This window comes from Erythrolamprus reginae, chromosome 11 (genome assembly GCF_031021105.1).
Source record: "Erythrolamprus reginae isolate rEryReg1 chromosome 11, rEryReg1.hap1, whole genome shotgun sequence".
NCBI lineage: Eukaryota > Metazoa > Chordata > Lepidosauria > Squamata > Dipsadidae > Erythrolamprus > Erythrolamprus reginae.
In genome coordinates, this window is record NC_091960.1 from 3,218,292 (window position 1) to 3,237,427 (window position 19,136).

Sequence of the window (19,136 nt, forward strand, 5' to 3'; positions counted from 1 at the left end):
TATTGGATTTGTATACCACCTCTCTGGAGACTCGGAGCGGCTAACAGCAACAATAAAACAGTGTACAATAGTAATCTAATACTAAAAATGATTTAAAAACCCATTAATATAAACACCAGACATACATACATACATACCATGCATAGAATTGTAAAGGCCTAGGGGGAAAGAGGGTCTCAATTCCCCCATGCCTGACGGCAGAGGTGGGTTTTAAGTAGGGTAGCTTACGAAAGGCAAGGAGGGTGGGGGCAATTCTAATCTCTAGAGGGAGTTGGTTCCAGAGGGCTGGGGCCGCCACAGAGAAGGCTCTTCCCCTGGGTCCCGCCAAGTGACATTTTTTAGTTGACGGGACCCGGAGAAGATCCACTCTGTGGGACCTAACTGGTCGCTGGGATTCGTGCAGCAGAAGGCGGTCCCTCGGATAATCTGGTCCGGTGTCATGAAGGGCTTTATAGGTCATAACCAACACTTTGAATTGTGATCGGAAACTGATCGGCAACCAATGCAGATTGCGGAGTGTTGGAGTAATATGGGCATACTTAGAGAAGCTCATAATTGCTCTCGCAGCTGCATTCTGCACGATCTGAAGTTTCCGAACATTTTTCAAAGGTAGCCCCATATATTTCCATCATACATACACAGTAGTACCATTTAGGATTTCTAGGCCGCTCTTCTCCAAATAGACTCAAGGTGTCTTATAGCATATAAAACAATGAAAATATAGAATTATGAAATCCAGCCATAAAAACTAATCTTAAAAACCCAAACTTAATCCAAACCATTCAATCGTCTTCATCCAAATCACCATATTACATGCTCCTGTATTACTGTTATTCATGTGCTCTATGCCACATGCTAAATAAATGAGGATTTTGTAATTCTAGCTGAGAATATCCCTATTTTATGGTCACACTGGCTTAATTTTAGGGATTGTCTCTTATTTACATTCTGCTTTTACTACTGTAAAAAAAACACCTCAGGATAACACATGGTATAGATAGTACTCGACTTGGCCGGTATTGAAAAAAATGACAACTTTTTCACATTTATGAAACAAAAATCTGACCCAGATTTGGTTGGTCCTTAGAAAGTATTGCTTGTGGCCTTCTTCTCAACCTGTGTAATTTCTATTTATTTGTTCTGCATTAAAAAGTTGGAAAGCTTTGGAAATGTCACCTAGGTACACACCAATTGGAACAAGCCATATCAATAAAAACTATCCACAACTAGGGTTCCAATAAGTCAAGATAGCAGAGACAATTATGCAACTTCAGGTAGTCCTCAATTTACAGCCCGTTGCTTAGTGACCAAATTATGACAGACCTCCCAAAACGTTTTTTCCTAGTAGTTTCCTGAAAGTGCATTATCTTTTTTTCAGATCAAGCAATGGAAACTGCAGTTTAATGTTTCCAAATGTAAAATAATGCACTTGGGGAAAAGGAATCCTCAATCTGAGTATTGCATTGGCAGTTCTGTGTTAGCAAAAACTTCAGAAGAAAAGGATTTAGGGGTAGTGATTTCTGACAGTCTCAAAATGGGTGAGCAGTGTGGTCGGGCAGTAGGAAAAGCAAGTAGGATGCTTGGCTGCATAGCTAGAGGTACAACAAGCAGGAAGAGGGAGATTATGATCCCGCTATATAGAATGCTGGTGAGACCATATTTGGAATACTGTGTTCAGTACTGGAGACCGCACCTACAAAAAGATATTGGCAAAATTGAAGGGGTCCAAAGACAAGCTAGAAGAATGGTGGAAGGTCTTGAGCATAAAACGTATCAGGAAAGACTTCATGGACTCAATCTGTCTAGTCTGGAGGACAGAAGGAAAAGGGGGGACATGATCGAAACATTTAAATATGTTAAAGGGTTAAATAAGGTTCAGGAGGGAAGTGTTTTTAATAGGAAAGTGAACACAAGAACAAGGGGACACAATCTGAAGTTAGTTGGGGGAAAGATCAAAAGCAACGTGAGGAAATATTATTTCACTGAAAGAGAAGTAAATCCTTGGAACAAACTTCCAGCAGATGTGGTTGGTAAATCCACAGTCACTGAATTTAAACAGGCCTGGGATAAACATATATCCATCCTAAGATAAAATACAGAAAGTAGAATAAGGGCAGACTAGATGGACCATGAGGTCTTTTTCTGCCGTCAGTCTTCTATGTTTCTATGTAACTGTTAATTCATTGATTGCAACAGGAATTGACACACTTGCCTGGTTTTTGAGAGGGAAGCCTGAATCTGAAGCAAGGAGAGCCTTCTGCTAGGAAGATTTGCAGATCTATAACATATGTAAGTAAAGATAATAGGAGTGTGTGAACACACTCCTGCTAACAGACTGTAAAATACTATAAAAAAACTATGAAAAAATGTTCTAGTTTACTTCTGTCTGTCAGTATGTCAATCAGTCTTCTTCTGCCAGACATAGCCGCCCCGAGTCTTCTGAGAGGGGTGGCATACAAGTCTAATAAATTATTATTATTATTATTATTATTATTATTATTATTATTATTATTATTATAATATCCCCGCGATCAGTTAGGTTGCACAGAGTCAGCTTCCTATGAGCCCCATTGGCCAAACAATGCCAGCTGGCGGGTCCACAGGGGAGAGCCTTCTCTGTTGCGGCCCCGACCCTCTGGAACCAACTCCGCCCAGAGATTCGCAGTGCCCCCCACTCTCCTTGCCTTTCGAAAGGCGTTAAAAACACATCTGCCTGCAACCTGGGGATTGTGAGCTTCGTATGAAAGAGGTATGATTTATTGTTTTAATAGTGGGTTTTATATATTTCAATGTTTTAAACTGTATTATTATTTACTGTGTTTATTTTTACCATTGTGAGCCAGCTTGAGTCCACAAGAAGGGCGGCCTGTAAATTAAATAAGTAAATAAACAAACAAACAAATAAATATAAAAAAAATTAAAACTCAGGACAAGCTATATTAGGACTGGCTTAAAACAACTTGGGAGAATGGCTGTGCGGTAGTTTTAAACTCAAAAAAATTTACAGTCCACATTCTTGCCCAGTCTCATTGCAAAGTCTTGATTTCCTAAGTCCCACTCACGTGACATATCGTGACATATCACTTTTTTGCCTTTGCAGAACTGGAGTGGGTGTGCCCTGCATATGACACATCCAGCTTGAGAGCTGCCAGTTTGACTCCATTGGTAGTTGGGGGGGGAAACTATTGCAAGATATATAAACAAGGGCATAATGAATGAAGCAAACGTAATCCAGAAAATAAGTTTGAGACGTATCTCCCTGCAACTGCGAGAGCAATCATGGGCTTTCCTAAATATGCCCATGTCACACCAACACTCCGCAGTCTGCATTGGTTGCCGATCAGTTTCCAGTCACAATTCAAAGTGTTGGTTATGACCTATAAAGCCCTTCATGGAATTGAACTAGAATATCTCTGGGACCGCCTTCTGCCGCACGAATCCCAGCGACTGGTTAGGTCCCACAGAGTGGGCCTTCTCCGGGTCCCGTCGACTAAACAATGTCATCTGGCGGGACCCAGGGGAAGAGCCTTCTCTGTGGCGGCCCCGACTCTCTGGAACCAGCTCCCCCCAGAGATTAGAACTGCCCCTACCCTCCTGGCCTTTCGTAAACTCCTCAAGACCCACCTTTGTCGTCAGGCATGGGGGAATTGAGATGTCTCCCCCAGGGCCTATATAATTTATGTATGGTATGTTTGTAGGTATGTTTGCTTAAAAATGGGGTTTTTTAACTATTTTAAATTTTAAATTGTATATTATTAGATTTGTTATGAATTGTTTTATTGTGTTGTGAGCCGCCCCGAGTCCACGGAAAGGGGCGGCATACAAATCTAATAAATAAATAAAATAAAAGTGATTTCAATAATTTTCATTTTGATTTATAGTACTGATTTTTTCTAGAGTGCCATTTTCATGTCATAATCTTTAAAATTAGGTTGCAACTTAATAGCATCTTCTACAATCTGTTTCCCCATACAGCCTTCCATTTTTAATTTTCCACCCTGTGAAAAATGCTAAATAAAACTATTTCTCAGAGAAGTGCAGGGGAAGGATAGAAGAGAGAGATTAATATACAACAATCTACTTCACGGAAAACACAGAACTCTCACCACACTGTACTTCTAGCTTTGGCTTTTTATATATGAAGCCTTCCCCTCCCTCCATGTATATTTAGTACAGAATATCAAAGACGTTTCAAATCCAGCCAATTACAGAGTATAAACATTACAAAGTTCCACCCTCTTAATTACCAGCAATAGTCAATCACATTTAACCTGTCTAATCAGGGTGCCGAGTACTGCTTTTAGCCCATCCCATTACTTTCTAATGGGCTTCACTTTTGGCCAATCAGGAGGGCGCTCTCTCCAGTGAAACCAGTTTTTAATTAGTACGCCAAGGACCCTTTCCTGAGTTGTGCTTTCAGCTGCCTGATAACAATGCTTGTTTTAAGAAGATGCTTGATTTGACTGTTCCGCCAGAGTTAAGAATATCCGCAGGAAGTACTCCTAAAGTCCTATTTTGCTTTGATGATTTCAGTTTTGTTTGCTATATTGTTGTAGTGTACAAAACTACAGTAAACAAAGTACTGTAGAGCAGCAATCAGTGCTGTCTTCATTAATTTTGCTTAATTTGTTGGTTTTAAAAGTGAGATACTACCTTTTATTTTGTTTAGGTACTATTATAAAAACAGGGAAATGTTTCCTTTACAGTGGATTCGTGCAGAAACTGGCCTGTTTAATAGCATTGCCAAATATAATGAATCCATAATACTATAAAATCCACTTTATGTTTGTGTTTCTTTCAATAAACGTCAGTAGTGATTTATAATAGGTTAGAAATGTTAAAAGCTTTGAGGCTGTAGTACTAATCTATATTGTTAAGCACAAAGCTACAATTACAGTGGTACCTCGAGATACGAGTTTAATTCGTTCCGGACCTGGGCTCTTAAGTCGAGCAGCTCTTATCTCGAACGACTTTTCCCCATAGGAATTAATGTAAATAATTTTAATTGGTTCCAGCCCTCAAAAAACTCACAAAGTTAGTCTAAATTATGCAGAAAGACATGTTTTTAATGAAGAAATGTACATGTACATATAAATGAATAATGAAGTTTCTTTCACTTAACTTGTAAACTTTCTTAAACTTTTAAATTTACATATGTTCAACTTCTCTGCCACCCAATCCTGTAGGACAGAGGTCCCCAACCCTTTTTGCACCAGGGACCGGCTTTAAGCGATCAAGAGAGGAATGGGTGAATGAATGGACGGAAGGTGGGAAGGAAGGAAGGAAAGAGGGAAGGGACAGGAACAGAGGAAGGAAGCAAGGAAACTTATGAAAGGGGAGAGTAAGAGAGGAATGAGTGAAGGGAGGGAGGGAGGGAAGAAGGTGGGAAGGAGAAAGAAAAGAAGAAATAGAGGAAGGGAAGGTAAAAGAGAGAAAGAAAAAGAGCAAGAAAGAAAGAAAGAAAGAAAGAAAGAAAGGGGGAAGGGACAGGAACAGAGGAAGGAAGCAAGGAAACTTATGAAAGGGGAGAGTAAGAGAGGAATGAGTGAAGGGAGGGAGGGAGGGAAGAAGGTGGGAATGAGAAAGAAAAGAAGAAATAGAGGAAGGGAAGGTAAAAGAGAGAAAGAAAAAGAGCAAGAAAGAAAGCTGCAAGCACCCCCCCGAGTCCCCCAGGCCGGCTGCAACCTTTTAAAACACGCGCGCCGCTTCGCAGCTGTCTCCTGAAGCCGAACGCGGAAGTTAGCGTTTGGCTTCAGGAGACAGCTCCTTGGCGCTTGTATCTCGAATTTGGGCTTGTAAGTAGAACAAAAATATCTCTCCCCTCCCAGCTCTTATCTCGAGTTGCTCTTAAGTAGAGCAGCTCTTATGTCGGGGTTCCACTGTATTTTGATAAATATTTATTTATTTATTTATTTTTATTTTATTGGATTTGCATGCTGCCCCTCTCCGTAGACTCGGGGCGGCTAACAACAGTGGTAAAAACAACATGCGACAATCCAATACTAAAACAGCTAAAAAATACAGTTGAGTTGTTCCAAATAGTTAGACTCATGTCTTTGGACTATTTGAACAACTTTCTATAACATTTCCTTAAATTTGATTTATGTTATTTATTCCATCAGATTTATTTCCTGGTCAACCTGTTTAGGATTAGGTGCAATACCTGCTGTTCTACACGTACCTTTCAATGCACTTTATTTTACACCATAGCCCTTTGTCCTCTGGAAAGATGGTACTGTTTTACAAAACTTATTAAAACCAATACTGTATTTGGGTAATACGTAATAAAGCAACAGACAATAGGTTTAAAGGCTATGCATTTCATGCATCATGCTAAACCAAAACATAATTTATTTGGTTTAATGCATTATGTGAATCCGGACATTGTAGTTACGTTTAAACAAATTATGGTCTGGTACAACGTACACACATCAATATTTATTTATTTATTTATTGGATTTGTATGCCGCCCCTCTCCGGGAGACTCGGGGTGGCTAACAGCAACAATAAAGCAGTGTACAATAGTAGTCTGATGTTAGAAACAATTAAAAACCCATTAATATAAAAAACCAAACATACATACATACATACCATGCATAGAATTGTAAAGGCCTAGGGGGAAGAGGATCTCAATTCACCCATGCCTGATGGCAGAGGTGGGTTTTAAGCAGCTTACGAAAGGCGAGGAGGGTGGGGGCAATTCTAATCTCTAGGGGGAGTTGGTTCCAGAGGGCCGGGGCCGCCACAGAGAAGGCTCTTCCCTTGGGTCCCGCCAAGCGACATTCTTTAGTTGACGGGACCTGGAGAAGATCCACTTGGATCTAACTGGTCGCTGGGATTTGTGCAGCAGAAGGCGGTCCTGGAGATAATTTATTTATTGGGTGCTCCTAAACTGCAATTCAATTCAGAATATCTTGTTCATTCCAGTCAAATATACTCCCAAACCCTTGTGATTGATATTTTGTTGTTTAATGTGACGCCTATAGTTATACTGTATCTCTATATTAGAAGATCCAAAAATCCACTAGTTAGGGCAGTGTTCCCCAACCTTGGCAACCTTGAAGATATCTGGACTTCAACTCCCAGAATTCCCCAGCCACCATTCGCTGGGAGTTGGAAGTCCAGATATCTTCAAGTTGCCAAGGTTGGGAAACATTGAGTTAGGGAACTGCGTAGCCTGTATTATAAACTCAATTTGTGTAGTTGATCCAGGGTTTAGTGAACCCAAAAGTACATGGAGCATATTCTCCATAGGTAAATGAGCCAAGTTGAATACAACTAGTGTGTTGGTGTGAAAGTTTTCAGTAGACCATGTTTAATGACATCAACATGTTCAGTCGGAGGCTTTAGTAAACCTTATTTGCCCAATCTGGGTTATAAGGTCCGGATAAACTGTTCTGCCTGCTTAAAATCAGCAGCAAATAAATCCAGCACATATTTAATAAAAAAAAAACCTTTCTGAAATGTTTAGTAAAATAAAGCAGGTTTAAAGTTAGTGCATTTCTGGGCCTGCTTATGGGTTGAAAAGGAGGCCACTAGGAAACCGCAGGCTTGCCTTATTCCTCCCCCCCCATCCCATGGCCCCATCCCATGATTCCATGTGATCCCAAGTATATTAAATACGACCTTAATAACCGAGTAGTTGATGCCTCGAACTCACTACCAGGCTCTCCAGTGTCATCTCCTGACCCCCAAAACTGCCCTGCTTTGACTCCCTCCACTGTTGACCTCTCCCAATTCCTAAGGGGTCAGTAAGGGGTTTGCGCAAGTGCCCCAGCGTGCCTTCCGTCCCCTGGCCTTAATGTTCTTCCTTTTTACTAGTTGCATGTATCTGAATCTTATTGTTTCTGATACTCTTTTTCAAATGTTTGGCTTTTACGAGTAGCATGTATCTTCACGTTACCATATTTTCACTTGGCAAAACAAACAAACAAATATGTAGATCCCGCAAAATCTAAGGTCAATATTAAAGCACAACTAGGGTTGTGGATGAGTGAAAACAATGAACGAACTGGACTCCCCCGGCCCTGTTTTCGCCCTTTTTGAAGGTGCTTTATTTCTTTCTTCTAACCCCATCAGTATCCCCCCCACCCACCCACCGCCCCAAAGACCCTTCTGGTCGAGGGTCCTTTCCTCCGCCGCTCCAAAGCGTCGCCCGCAGGTCGCGCCAAGCCGGTGCTGCCGGAAAGGGGGCGAGGGCCACAAGCGAACGGGGAGGGGGGGGGGAGAGGGAGCTCCGCCGGCGGCGCCTGCCCCTTTAATGCCCCCTCTTCCTTGACGCGCCCGGCCGACGGACGTCTCGCTCCAATGCTCCCTTTTGAGCGTGCGCGCGTGCGGCGACAGTATTTTGAAAGAGCCAGAGGGGTGGGGCAGCACCGATGCAAATTAAGCCGAGTGGGAGGAGGGAGGTTTTTATTTTTTTATTTATTTTGTAAAAAAAAAAAAAAAAGGTTTCGCCGAAAATGTGCAAATAAAACTGCCCGTTGGTATTTTTTTAATATATATTTTTTTTAACCTTTTCCCGGCCGCTTCGGTTTTTTCCTTCATCTATTTTTCAATATATTTTTTTAAATCTTCCCGAGGAAACCTTCGCCGCTTGCAATCAGGCACTGAGCTGACCCTCTATGAGTCTGTGCCTGCTAGGGTCCTGCCTCCGGAGCCCGTGCGGGGATGTCTCGGAGACCCCGCGCTGACTGCTGCTCAAACATCACGGTGAGTTTGTTACAATGTAGCAATTTCTCTTTAAATCTCTTAACTCTCTCTACCTGCAACTCAGGACTGTGACAGGGCGAAAAAAAAACTGGGGGGAAGGGGAACCGTGCCCCCCCTCCTCGGGTAGTAGCACTGCTCTCTTTCCACTGCTCCCCCAATTCAGTTCTGCCCCCCCAAACAGCCTCCTATCCCTGCGCCTTGCAGAGCACGTCCACAGAATACAATGTAGCTTTATAAAACGATATACAATCTTCTAATCGTTGTGGTGGGAGGGGGCGCTGGGAGATTCTCTCCCCACCCCCACCTCTTCCTTCGCATATCTCTACAGGCTTCTAGAATAGATTTCCCCTCTCCAGTAGAAGGGGTGGGGGCTTAGGGGAGCGGGGGGGAAAGAGAGGATGTTATCATTCGCAGGGCTGGATGGTTCTGTGTAGCTTTTTGTTTTTCCGGTTGTAAAGACACCGTCTATTTCGTTTTCCCCACCCCCCACGCCATCGCTAAAGTAAAAGCAAAGGAGAGCCCCAGCCGATGGGTCTTCTCCCGTGGTTTCTGAAACGCTGGGGGAAGAGTTGCAAAGCGAAAACATGTTTTCTTTGGTGTCTTCCTTAAAAAAAAAGGAAATCAGATGTTTACAATGCTTGCTTCTAAAGGTATTTTCAGATAGCATAAATTCATTAATTTTGATAATGTCAGAAGGTGTTTTTGAGCTCAGTAAAACAAGGAAGAACTGCCAGGTGAGGCTATCCTCTATTAACCTGGTCTTCTCCCATCTCCCTTTATAAAATCTCTACTTAGGATTCCGGCCTTGTCCCTGCAAACCCACTACAGGTCTATTTTGTGCTGATTTGGCTGAAGAAAAACAGCAGTACCACACAATTAAAAAGTCATTTGTGCCCCCTCCAAATTACTTCATTTCAAATGGAATGTTATCGCCCCTTTCTATTATTCCTACCCTTAAGTCTCATGGCTTTCTGTGGAATAAAAATACATTTCTTGCTTTTAAGCTATTGTTTTAGTTTTGTACATTAACCATGGTCATTGACCCGTTTTTCTGCAGTTTGTTTTTTGTGTGTTTCCTACCTGTTTATACATTGGTGATACTTACAGACTCTAATTTCTCCCCTAGCTTCTTGTGTATACTTAAGTTAGAAGGGCAATTTGGTTTAAGCTCTGATAGTTTATCTGAACACCTGCATGCCTCAAAGTTCACAGTAATAAACACTACAATATGGCAGAGGTCATTTTGTGAAGGTTTTGCAAAGTGCAAAAAAATATACCATTTTCATCCTTACCAAGAGCATGTCAATGTTTTAAATGATGGACGTATTGAGTGGCAATCTTTGAAATAAATGTTAGTAGTCTTGGAAGTAGTTTTCAGAAGCTATAGTAAAATGGAAAGTTTAATAAGTGTTTGGGGATCTTTGAAAGCACAGATGAGGTCCTTTCTGCCACTCTGTTCCTTGTCTCAGGATAGTTGAAAACTGGCTTTTAACAGTTACTATTGAATGTTTCCCAAGCTTTGTTGTTTTGGAAGTACAGTGGAATGCTATTTAAAATATTCTTTTTTTAAAAAAGTCATGTTTGCATTGATTAGTAACTCACTAGAAATGACTAAAGAACATCTACATACTGATTCTTTATCCCATCATGTGTACATACCTCATTTAGCAGGGACAGGGGTTTAGCTGAAGCTATACATGTGTTTTGCCAATTTAGGACTGTTTTCAATTTGTAGAAACCAGATTTTGGTTTCAAATGTCCATTTCTACCAACAATGGAAACTGAGCTAGCTGAAAGGTAGTTTACCACAATTAATAGCATAATTTATCACTGGTTAAACAGAGGACTACCATGTTTTCCCAAAAATAAGACCCTGTCTTATCTTTTTTTGAATCCTGAAATAAGTGTTTGGCCTTATTGCCATGCACTCAAAAGCCCAATTCGGCTTATTACCAGGGGATGTCTTATTTGGGGGAAAACAGGGTAATATTGGGACTATCGGTTAGATCAGAGGTCACCAACCTTTCGGACCTTAAGAACCACTAAATTCATAATTTTAAGTGCCGTGGACCACTAATATGATTCTTTTAAAAAACATAAATACTGTAGTACTTAGTGCAATATAAAAAGGCCAATAATTTTTCTGCGGACCACCAACATTTTCTCACGGACTACCAGTTGGTAACCACTGGTTTAGATTATAGTTAAAGGGCTATCACGTCACTGGGAAATTGAATGTAGGAACATAGCTGTAGTTATTTTGTGTTTTTTACTCCTATAGGACTCTTTTTGGGTAGCCGAAACTTTATTCCATTACCTCAGATATATGGGTAACTCTTCTGATTTTGTGAGCCACTACTACTTTGTAGTTATTTGCAGGGGGAAGGGGAAGGCAGGGGTGGGCCTGCCACCAGGAAATTGTTGAGATATCAACTTAAAGAAGAGGGAGTGACAGACAATTTCAATCAATGGTTTGATTGAATTTGTTGGCATATGACAATTGACTTACTTTAAACGCAGATAATGTTCAACCATTGTGTCATGAAAAGTGATCAATTACTGTACTAAATTAACATAGGCTGAACTATCATTTGTTAAGTATGATTTGAATAATCCATATCACCCTGGATTAGAAAAGCATAAATTTACAAATCACAGTTCATATATTTGTATAGGATGCTAACCCAAAATCAAATAGACTGCATTAAAATTTAGCATACAGTAGATGAATCCAGCCAATTGTGAATAGTTCAATAAATAATGGCTTAATAAACCACCAATAAACTTTATGTGATCGACATTATAGTTTTGTGCGTATTCCTATAACCTGATTCACACATAAGCACATTCTTAATAAACTGGGTTGAACTAGCTATGGTGCTATGGATTATATTTAACATTTTTGAGTGGGTTTATGTCATAGTATGCCCAAAACAACCTGTATTATGAAGAAGCTTCTTGAATTAGAAGAAACCTCTTCAAAGAAAAATGAAGTCCAGTTGCCTATTGAAAAAGCACCTTTGAGACAAATTGTGTTATGGTTTAGCATTTTGTGTGAAGTGGACCACTAAAAGTATGGATTCTATTTCAGTTATATTCATTATCACTTACTATTATATTTCCAAATATTTGCTTATGTGTTTGACCAATCTACATTTTTGCACTCACTGGTTATAAATGTGCACAAATTATGCTACTTAAACTCTGAACTTATATTTTCAAACAGTTCCTTTATAAGTTGCAAAAACAGGCTTACAAATAGATTTCAGATAAATTTTTTCAATATCAAAATTAAAATAATATACAACTAGTACTCTAAGCAATTTGCTACATAGCTTTTGCTATACTGTATTGTCCTTAAAGCCTTAAATGTAGCAATTATGGAGGAAAATTGAACAACTAAGGCTTGATAGCTGCCATAGTTTTTGTTGATATTGTAGAAACATGGTTTATGTTTTTCATGAGTTGCCATTGTTTATGTTTGTGCCAAATTACCTGTGCCAGCTGGTACAGATCCACTATATTTAATAAAGTGGGCGCTTGTGTTTTTAATTATTTTTCACAGAAGTATTAACTGTATATTATATACTTGACAGCCAAGAATGTTTAGGGAGAAATTAAGGTAATTGATAATATTAAAATTTGGAATTCTTGCTATTTTTTAAGAATGAAGTTATCATAATATATTCATTTTTCTCCTTTTTAATACAATTTTTTGTCCTTTTTGATACAAATGCAAGAAATAAAAACTTATAAAATAGGGAAACTAACTCTGGAGTATATACTATTTGCATTTTAGAATGTATGAGATATTTTTTTAAAAATTGCTTTTAGAACCAATTTGCCTTTTTATGCATTTTCTCTCTCTTCTTACGACTGTCTAAGATAGTGCCCAGAAAAAAAATCTGGAACGCTACTTAGTTAACATTTATGTGTACAAGGAAGAGTAGTATTTAATATTACAAAATGTTAATGTCACATATTTGAAAATATTAATCTGAATGAGGGGGAACAAACTGAAATTTGAGCTAAAACAGATGTTATTAAGAATCAGATGATTTAGAAATTGGGTTCATGCTCTTTTGCATGATGAGCACTAGGTACAAAAATCAGTATTATTGTAGGGGGAGTTGTGAAATTGGATTTGCTTCTGAAATATTACCTTGCCTTTCTTGAGCTTGGGTGACATGTCAAATGTGCTTGATCACAGGAGAGCCGGAATAACACATGCAAGTTATATCCAGAATAGATTCATTCTACACGAGACTGCCCTTGAACAGAAACCTCAGGTAGTCCAAAATGCAAGAGGAGAGGGTCTTGATTGGTGGTTTTCAAGTAGAGTGACATAGATTTGCAAGAATGACAGTGACTTCCTCATTTCCCGAAAAGTTTAAAGGACCCCTTTAAAGTCTATAATGATTTGCTTTCAGAATAACAGAACAATCTGAACTGTTTGCTTTTTCAAGCATTTATGAGGAACCTATTGGTTGCACTGACTGGGACTTCTAGAAGGCCACAAGTTCCTCATTTCTGCCTTAAAAGCTGTAAGGGCAGCATTTCTAGTCTTCTAAGGTCAGCCTTCTCCAGGTCCCATCAACTAGACCAGTGATTTTCAACCTTTTTTGAGCCGCGGCTCAAAACCATGGGGCACATTGAGTGGGGAGGGGAGGCGGCTAAAAAAAGTTTGGACAAAAAAAATTTCTCTCTCTCTTTTCCTCCCTTTCACTCTATTTCTCTCTCCCTCCCTCTTTCTCTCCCTTCCTCTTTTTTCTCTCTCTCTCCATCCCTCTTTCTTTCTTTCTTCCTTCCTCTTTTTTGCTCTCTTTCTCTCTCCCTCCCTACCTCTGTCTTTCTCTCTCCCACCTTCCCTCCCTCTCTTTCTCTCTCTCTCTCTTTCTTTCTTTCTTTCTCTCGCTCTCTCTCTTGCTTGCTTTCTTTCTTTCTCTCTCTCTTGCTCTTTCTTTCTCTCTTTCTCTCTTTCTTTCTCTCTCTCTTGTTTTTTTTCTCTCTCTCTCTGAGCTTTGCGGCACACCTGACCATATCTCGCGGCACACTAGTGTGCCGCGGCACACTGGTTGAAAAACACTGAACTAGACAATGTCGTTTGGCAGGATGTAGGGGAAGAGCCTTCTCTGTGGGGGCCCCGGCCCTCTGGAATCAGCTCCCTCCAGGGATTCACACTCCCTTTCTAGTTAGTTTGCAGCTCTATTTGTAAATAGCTGTAAAATCTCTGATAAAAAGTGTAAAATGCTGCCGTGCAATACTGTGGTCATGATTGTACTTTGTAGTAATTTAAATTCTAGTTGATCAGATTTGATTTGGCTGTTTTTCCCATGAAAGAACTAACAAAGCACAGAAACTCCTGTGATTTGTTTACCATGAACCATGAATCGAAACCCTCTGGCTTGTCTCTGCCAAGCAAGGCAAGAACCAGAAGCTTTCAACCAGTCTTAGGGAACAAACCAAATGTTTTAGTCCCTGTGTCCTTGTAAATAAAGTACCAAAAAAATCTTTCATGATTTGTTTACCTCCTCGTGCTGAGAGAAAGATTTAAACAGGAGTAACAGCAGTATGTAGCAATGGGCAAATTAATTCATAGTGAGCCAGAATTTTGAAGATTTCTGTTTTACGTCAACATAGATATAATAATTATCTTCTGTAACTCTAGAAATTAGACACGAGAGAGGTTTCAATTATTCCAATTGCTCAAGTGTTATTCTTTGTTTTAATCAAAGATATAAAATAATGTTTAATTTATTTTTTATTAAATCAATTAAAGTCTTGCTTATTTTATAGTTTAATTTTTTTTAAAAACTTCAGCAGTTGGAATAAATGCAGCTAACATAATTTAGTTTTAAATGGTTTTAATTATGTCTTTTACCTAGGAGTTTGGGCCTTCTAGTGCCAAGGTTCTTTCACTTTTGGTCCTGGGGTGGCGCTGCTCCAGATAGATCCGGTATGCAATCTAGGGTTCCTCCTTGACTCTTCTGGGAAGAATAGATGGCCAAGAAGCTTTGGCACAACTTTTAGTTATGCGCCCCTTGCACTCATACCTGGGAGCCTCTGCTCATTGTCACTCATGCCCTTGTGAGTGACAGACGTCTGGTCTGGATTATTCTAATGTGTTCTAGTGGGACTCCCTTGGAAGGGCATTCGGAGGCTTCAACTGGTACAAACTGCAGCTGCACAGATAGTAAATTATATTATGTATTTGATACATATAACACTGCTGCATTAGTTGCTGGTTTGTTTCTGGATGCAACTAAAGATGCTGATTGTCACCTTGAAAGCCCTTCATGGCTTGAGACTGGCTTACCTGAGAGACCGTCTTCTCCCAGTTGTTTCTAACTGTCCAATCTAGTCCCATCAGGATGGACATGCTCCCAAGTCCCATCAGCCAAGGAACCTCAGCTGTTATGGACTAGGATACATGCCTTTTCTGCCATAGTATTTGCCCTCTGGAACATTCTCCCTTCAGAGATTAGGATGGGCTCATGTTCACTCTTTGTAAGACCTTGGAAGTTATGGTTATATGCCTGGGCCTCAGTATATGAAGTATCCTGTTTCCTGAATATCTACAAATCAGAATTTTCTCAGCTGTGTATATTTAATTTTTGTATCAGAGGGGACACACACACATACAGTACACAGATTAAGTATGGTTTTTCATTGTAACTTGATCAATACAAAATATCCTTAAACCACAATCAATCTGGGCTCTAGTTATGGAAGGACCTTATAAATGAAAGTTCAGGATTATAGAAGAGGAATTGGGTTGAAAGAAGAAGAATAGTTTTGTTCACAATATAAATTTGTTGTGTGATTGCAATTGTGTGGACCTAGTTTAAATCTATCCTTGCAATGATTTATTTAAAAATACAATCACTAAACTCTTGTTGGGAATCCTCATAAGCCTTCATTTCTGTTAGATTTCCCCTTCCAATGTTCTTAGTAATCCCTAATGTACAATAGTCCTTCACATTTTATAAGAAAAAACTGTTCATTAGCATATGTCTATTTCAATCCTGTAGGTGTCCACATTAAATACTTGCTTCATAGTACAGTACAGTATTTAATTCATTACTGTATATTTATTATAGCCACCCACTTCAACAGATGTTATACTACAATCCTAGTGTTTTTATTCCAATTTTCTGAATTCATATAGTGCTCAGATATAAACTAAGTACACAGGTTGAATAACAAATTGTTTAAAATGTATTGATTTGTTTGTGGCTCAGTGTATCATGCAAATATTGCCACTATGGCCAAAGGGAGGAAATATCTAACAATATACACATTAGTGTTACATTGATTTTCAAATACTGAGATTTTAGATTTTTCTACATTTAACCATGGAAATTCAATCTATAGTCTGCTTAAAAGCAGCTCTAGAGAGGCATTTGAAGCTAACCCATAGCCTATGTGCCATTGTAGGTTGAGAATAAGTTCTAAAAACTGTTTCAAACTTACATGATGATATGGCAATTTCTTGGTGGTTACTGATCAAAATATAGAATCCTTTTATACATTTTTGGAAAATTTCAGTTTCACATAGACCATTCTTTGAAAGTTATACAAGTTACCAAAGCTAAGCTGATAATTGCATGAATTGGGTAAACCACTATAAAAACACTCTTCAGGGGATCGTGGCCGGATTATAAAACAGATGTATGTTTTTAATACTTATGTGTCCGAAGGGTGTGTTATTTTTGACTTTAGAGGAAATTTGCCCTATAGTTCCCTGGGTAGTTGGCTCACAAGGACTTTAAATTTAATTCAAATTTGTTTAAACTGGAGTACATGTACCATAATCCTTGTTCAAATAAAGACAAGATTAAACTGGCTGTTAGGAAGAATAATGCTAGGAAATAAACATTCTTTGGTTGTTTTGAGCTGAAGTCACTGAAATGTCTTTGGTCAATGTCTGTACTCTGAACCAGCAATATGGCGTTCAGACAAACGATAAAGAAGTTAATTGAGTTGTGGCTCACACTATCTGACCTCCAGGACTCTTTACACTGCAGGCTGAAATGCAGAAGTAGTTTCCAAAAGGAAACTACTGCTTTTGAAATATTCCCTTCCTCCTTTTTCTACTCATATTGACAAATTTTGAATCTCGCGGTATTTTATATGTGTGTTCAGAGAGAAATAACTGCAAAGAATTATTCTCAGGTATTAGAGTAATTTGGAAAGATAAATGCATATGTTTAATGCAGTTAATTGGGAGACTTAATAAACTTGTTATATTTAAGACTGCTTGTTCTCTCTTGAGGATCATCTTAACTGTAATGCAATGAACCCTACTGGGATCTCTTTGTAATCCACATACTGCAAAGTAGTGTTCGGTCCCCCAAGATTCATAACAATTGTTAGTTTCTCAAAAGAAAATTTGGTCATCATATTTCTTAATCTCTCTCTCTCTCTTTCCCCCCTAATTTTTTAAGCAACATTTTATGTCACTTACCTCATCTTCTAGCTATCTACATCGGAATAGTTTTCAAACAGAGCTGTATTTTGCTCTTTTTTCTTTTTTGCAATTGTACTTCACTACTACCACCTTCTTCATATTTCTTTCATAATTAGGAGGATGCAGACACGTTTAGCATTTTTGTTTTGGGGCTGGGTGCATACAGATTTCTTCTATACATACTCCAATTTGCAGGATATTTTTTGGAGTATAAAATGCACCCCTCACCCCCTTGGTAAAAGAGGGTGGAAATGTCGGTGCGTCTTATACACCGAATACAGCCATTTTTGCTGTCTCAAAGCCCTGGCCCCGCTTTCCATTTATGGACAGAGGGTCTTGGAATCCTGCAGAGAGCTCCTGGGTGCTGGGGATGGCAAAAATGTTTTTCACCCATTTTTTTCACAAAAATGGAGGCATTTTTGCCATCCCCCAGCACCCATGAGCTTCCTGCAGACTTTCCAGACCCTTTGCCCACCCAACTTTTGTGAAAAAAGGGTGAAAAACAACCAATTTTTTTGCAAAAACGGGATGTTTTTTACTTCTAATTACCCCATCTAGCATGACTGGAGGAGGAATTCTGGGAGTTGAAGTCCACTAGTCTTAAAGCTGTCAGGTTTGAAGGCCCCTGGGTTAGGGATAGGGGTGTAAGGGTATTCAAATTTAGCAAGTTTAAGACTTGTGGACTTCAACTCCCATTGCTGAGCTAGCATGGCTAGAAGAGGAATTCTGGGAGTTGAAGTCTGCAAGTCTTAAAGCTATCACGTTTGAAGTTTGTAAAAAGTGTACATGGTTGTAAAAAGTATTCTGCTACACTGGTATTTTATTAAATAATATATTACTACACCATTTGGTGTACTGCATAGAAAAATATGGTACTTTGCATTTATTTCCTCAAAGACCTTTGTACTTTGACCAATTGCTTGCCATAATGTTTTAAAACAAAAATCAACACAGAGAAAGTTAGTTACTAGTCCATATGCTGGGAGTGGTTGTTTAGTAGGTGTTTTATTTTAAATTGTGCGATACTGTAATACATTACACTACCACGTGTTATTGCTTTTCATTAAGATCCTGTGCCCTCATAATATGGTTCACAACTAGGATTGTCATAGCATGGATTTTGGGCTTAGTGTAATGTGCAAATCACCTATCAGTATTGAGTGCAGAATGGGCTATTGTAATATATTCAATAAAATATGGTTTAAAAATCCTAATCTAGCAATTATTTCAAAATAGTCTCCTTTTTCCCCCTATGGAACTTAGTATTATATGGAATTGGCTATTGTGCCACAAACGTCATGCCTCATTAGTAGCAATTGTCTGATGCACTCTGTGGTTCTTTAGTTGTGGATATATAATCTATTCTCATTTTAGGCATCAGCAATTCAACACTGTGACATTGGTGGACTAGGTATGGTGTGTACTAACCATAGGCGGCATTGGTAGGCTGTTCTTTAGATTCTTTGGATATTCCCAAAGGACATGTGGCTCTAGAGTTATAAAAATATAGTAGTTCAGACATACTTGAAGGACCCCAGTTGTTCTGTGCTATAATTTGTCTATAATTTGTGGGGAAATTTAATTTGTATAAGTTTAAATTGAGACTAGAATCTTGGTTATTGAATGAAGCAGTAATTCAGCGAGATGCCCACGTGACCAATTTGCTCAATGACTGCAATCTCAGCTCTCCAAGTTACAATTGTTAAGCAGTTGTGTGGGTTGTTAAGTGGAGTATGGGATGCCTCAGGCTGGGGAAGCTCTGGAGCCCTTGGCTGCAGGGGTCACTGGTGCAAGCGCAAATTTGCTGCAGTGTAGTCAGCCTCAGCCAGTTGCAGAGCCCAGCAACATACAGAAATTGTTCCAGTTACATTTTATGTCCAGCCAACAACGCAAAGGCGCCTTCCTACAGAGGCAGCCTTGCACCATTCTGTAAGAGGGCACCATTCTTTCAAGG

The 19,136-nt window shown here is 39.3% G+C and overlaps 1 protein-coding gene across 4 annotated transcripts in view; it reads left to right on the forward strand.

Annotated features, from left to right (window-relative positions):
* Positions 1-8,399: 8,399 nt before the first annotated feature.
* BICRA (BRD4 interacting chromatin remodeling complex associated protein) overlaps positions 8,400-19,136 on the forward strand; it is a 62,162-nt gene continuing 51,425 nt past the window's right edge. For 2 of the 4 annotated variants that reach the window (XM_070765013.1, XM_070765014.1), the window contains exon 1: positions 8,400-8,712. Coding sequence is in view for 2 of the 4 variants with exons in the window: in XM_070765012.1 (XP_070621113.1) it covers positions 9,338-9,362 (25 nt within the window). In the remaining 2 variants the exon portion in view is untranslated. Of the gene's footprint in view, positions 8,713-9,228; positions 9,363-19,136 lie in introns of those variants that run through there. The other 2 variants (XM_070765012.1, XM_070765015.1) reach the window with 1 other exon arrangement.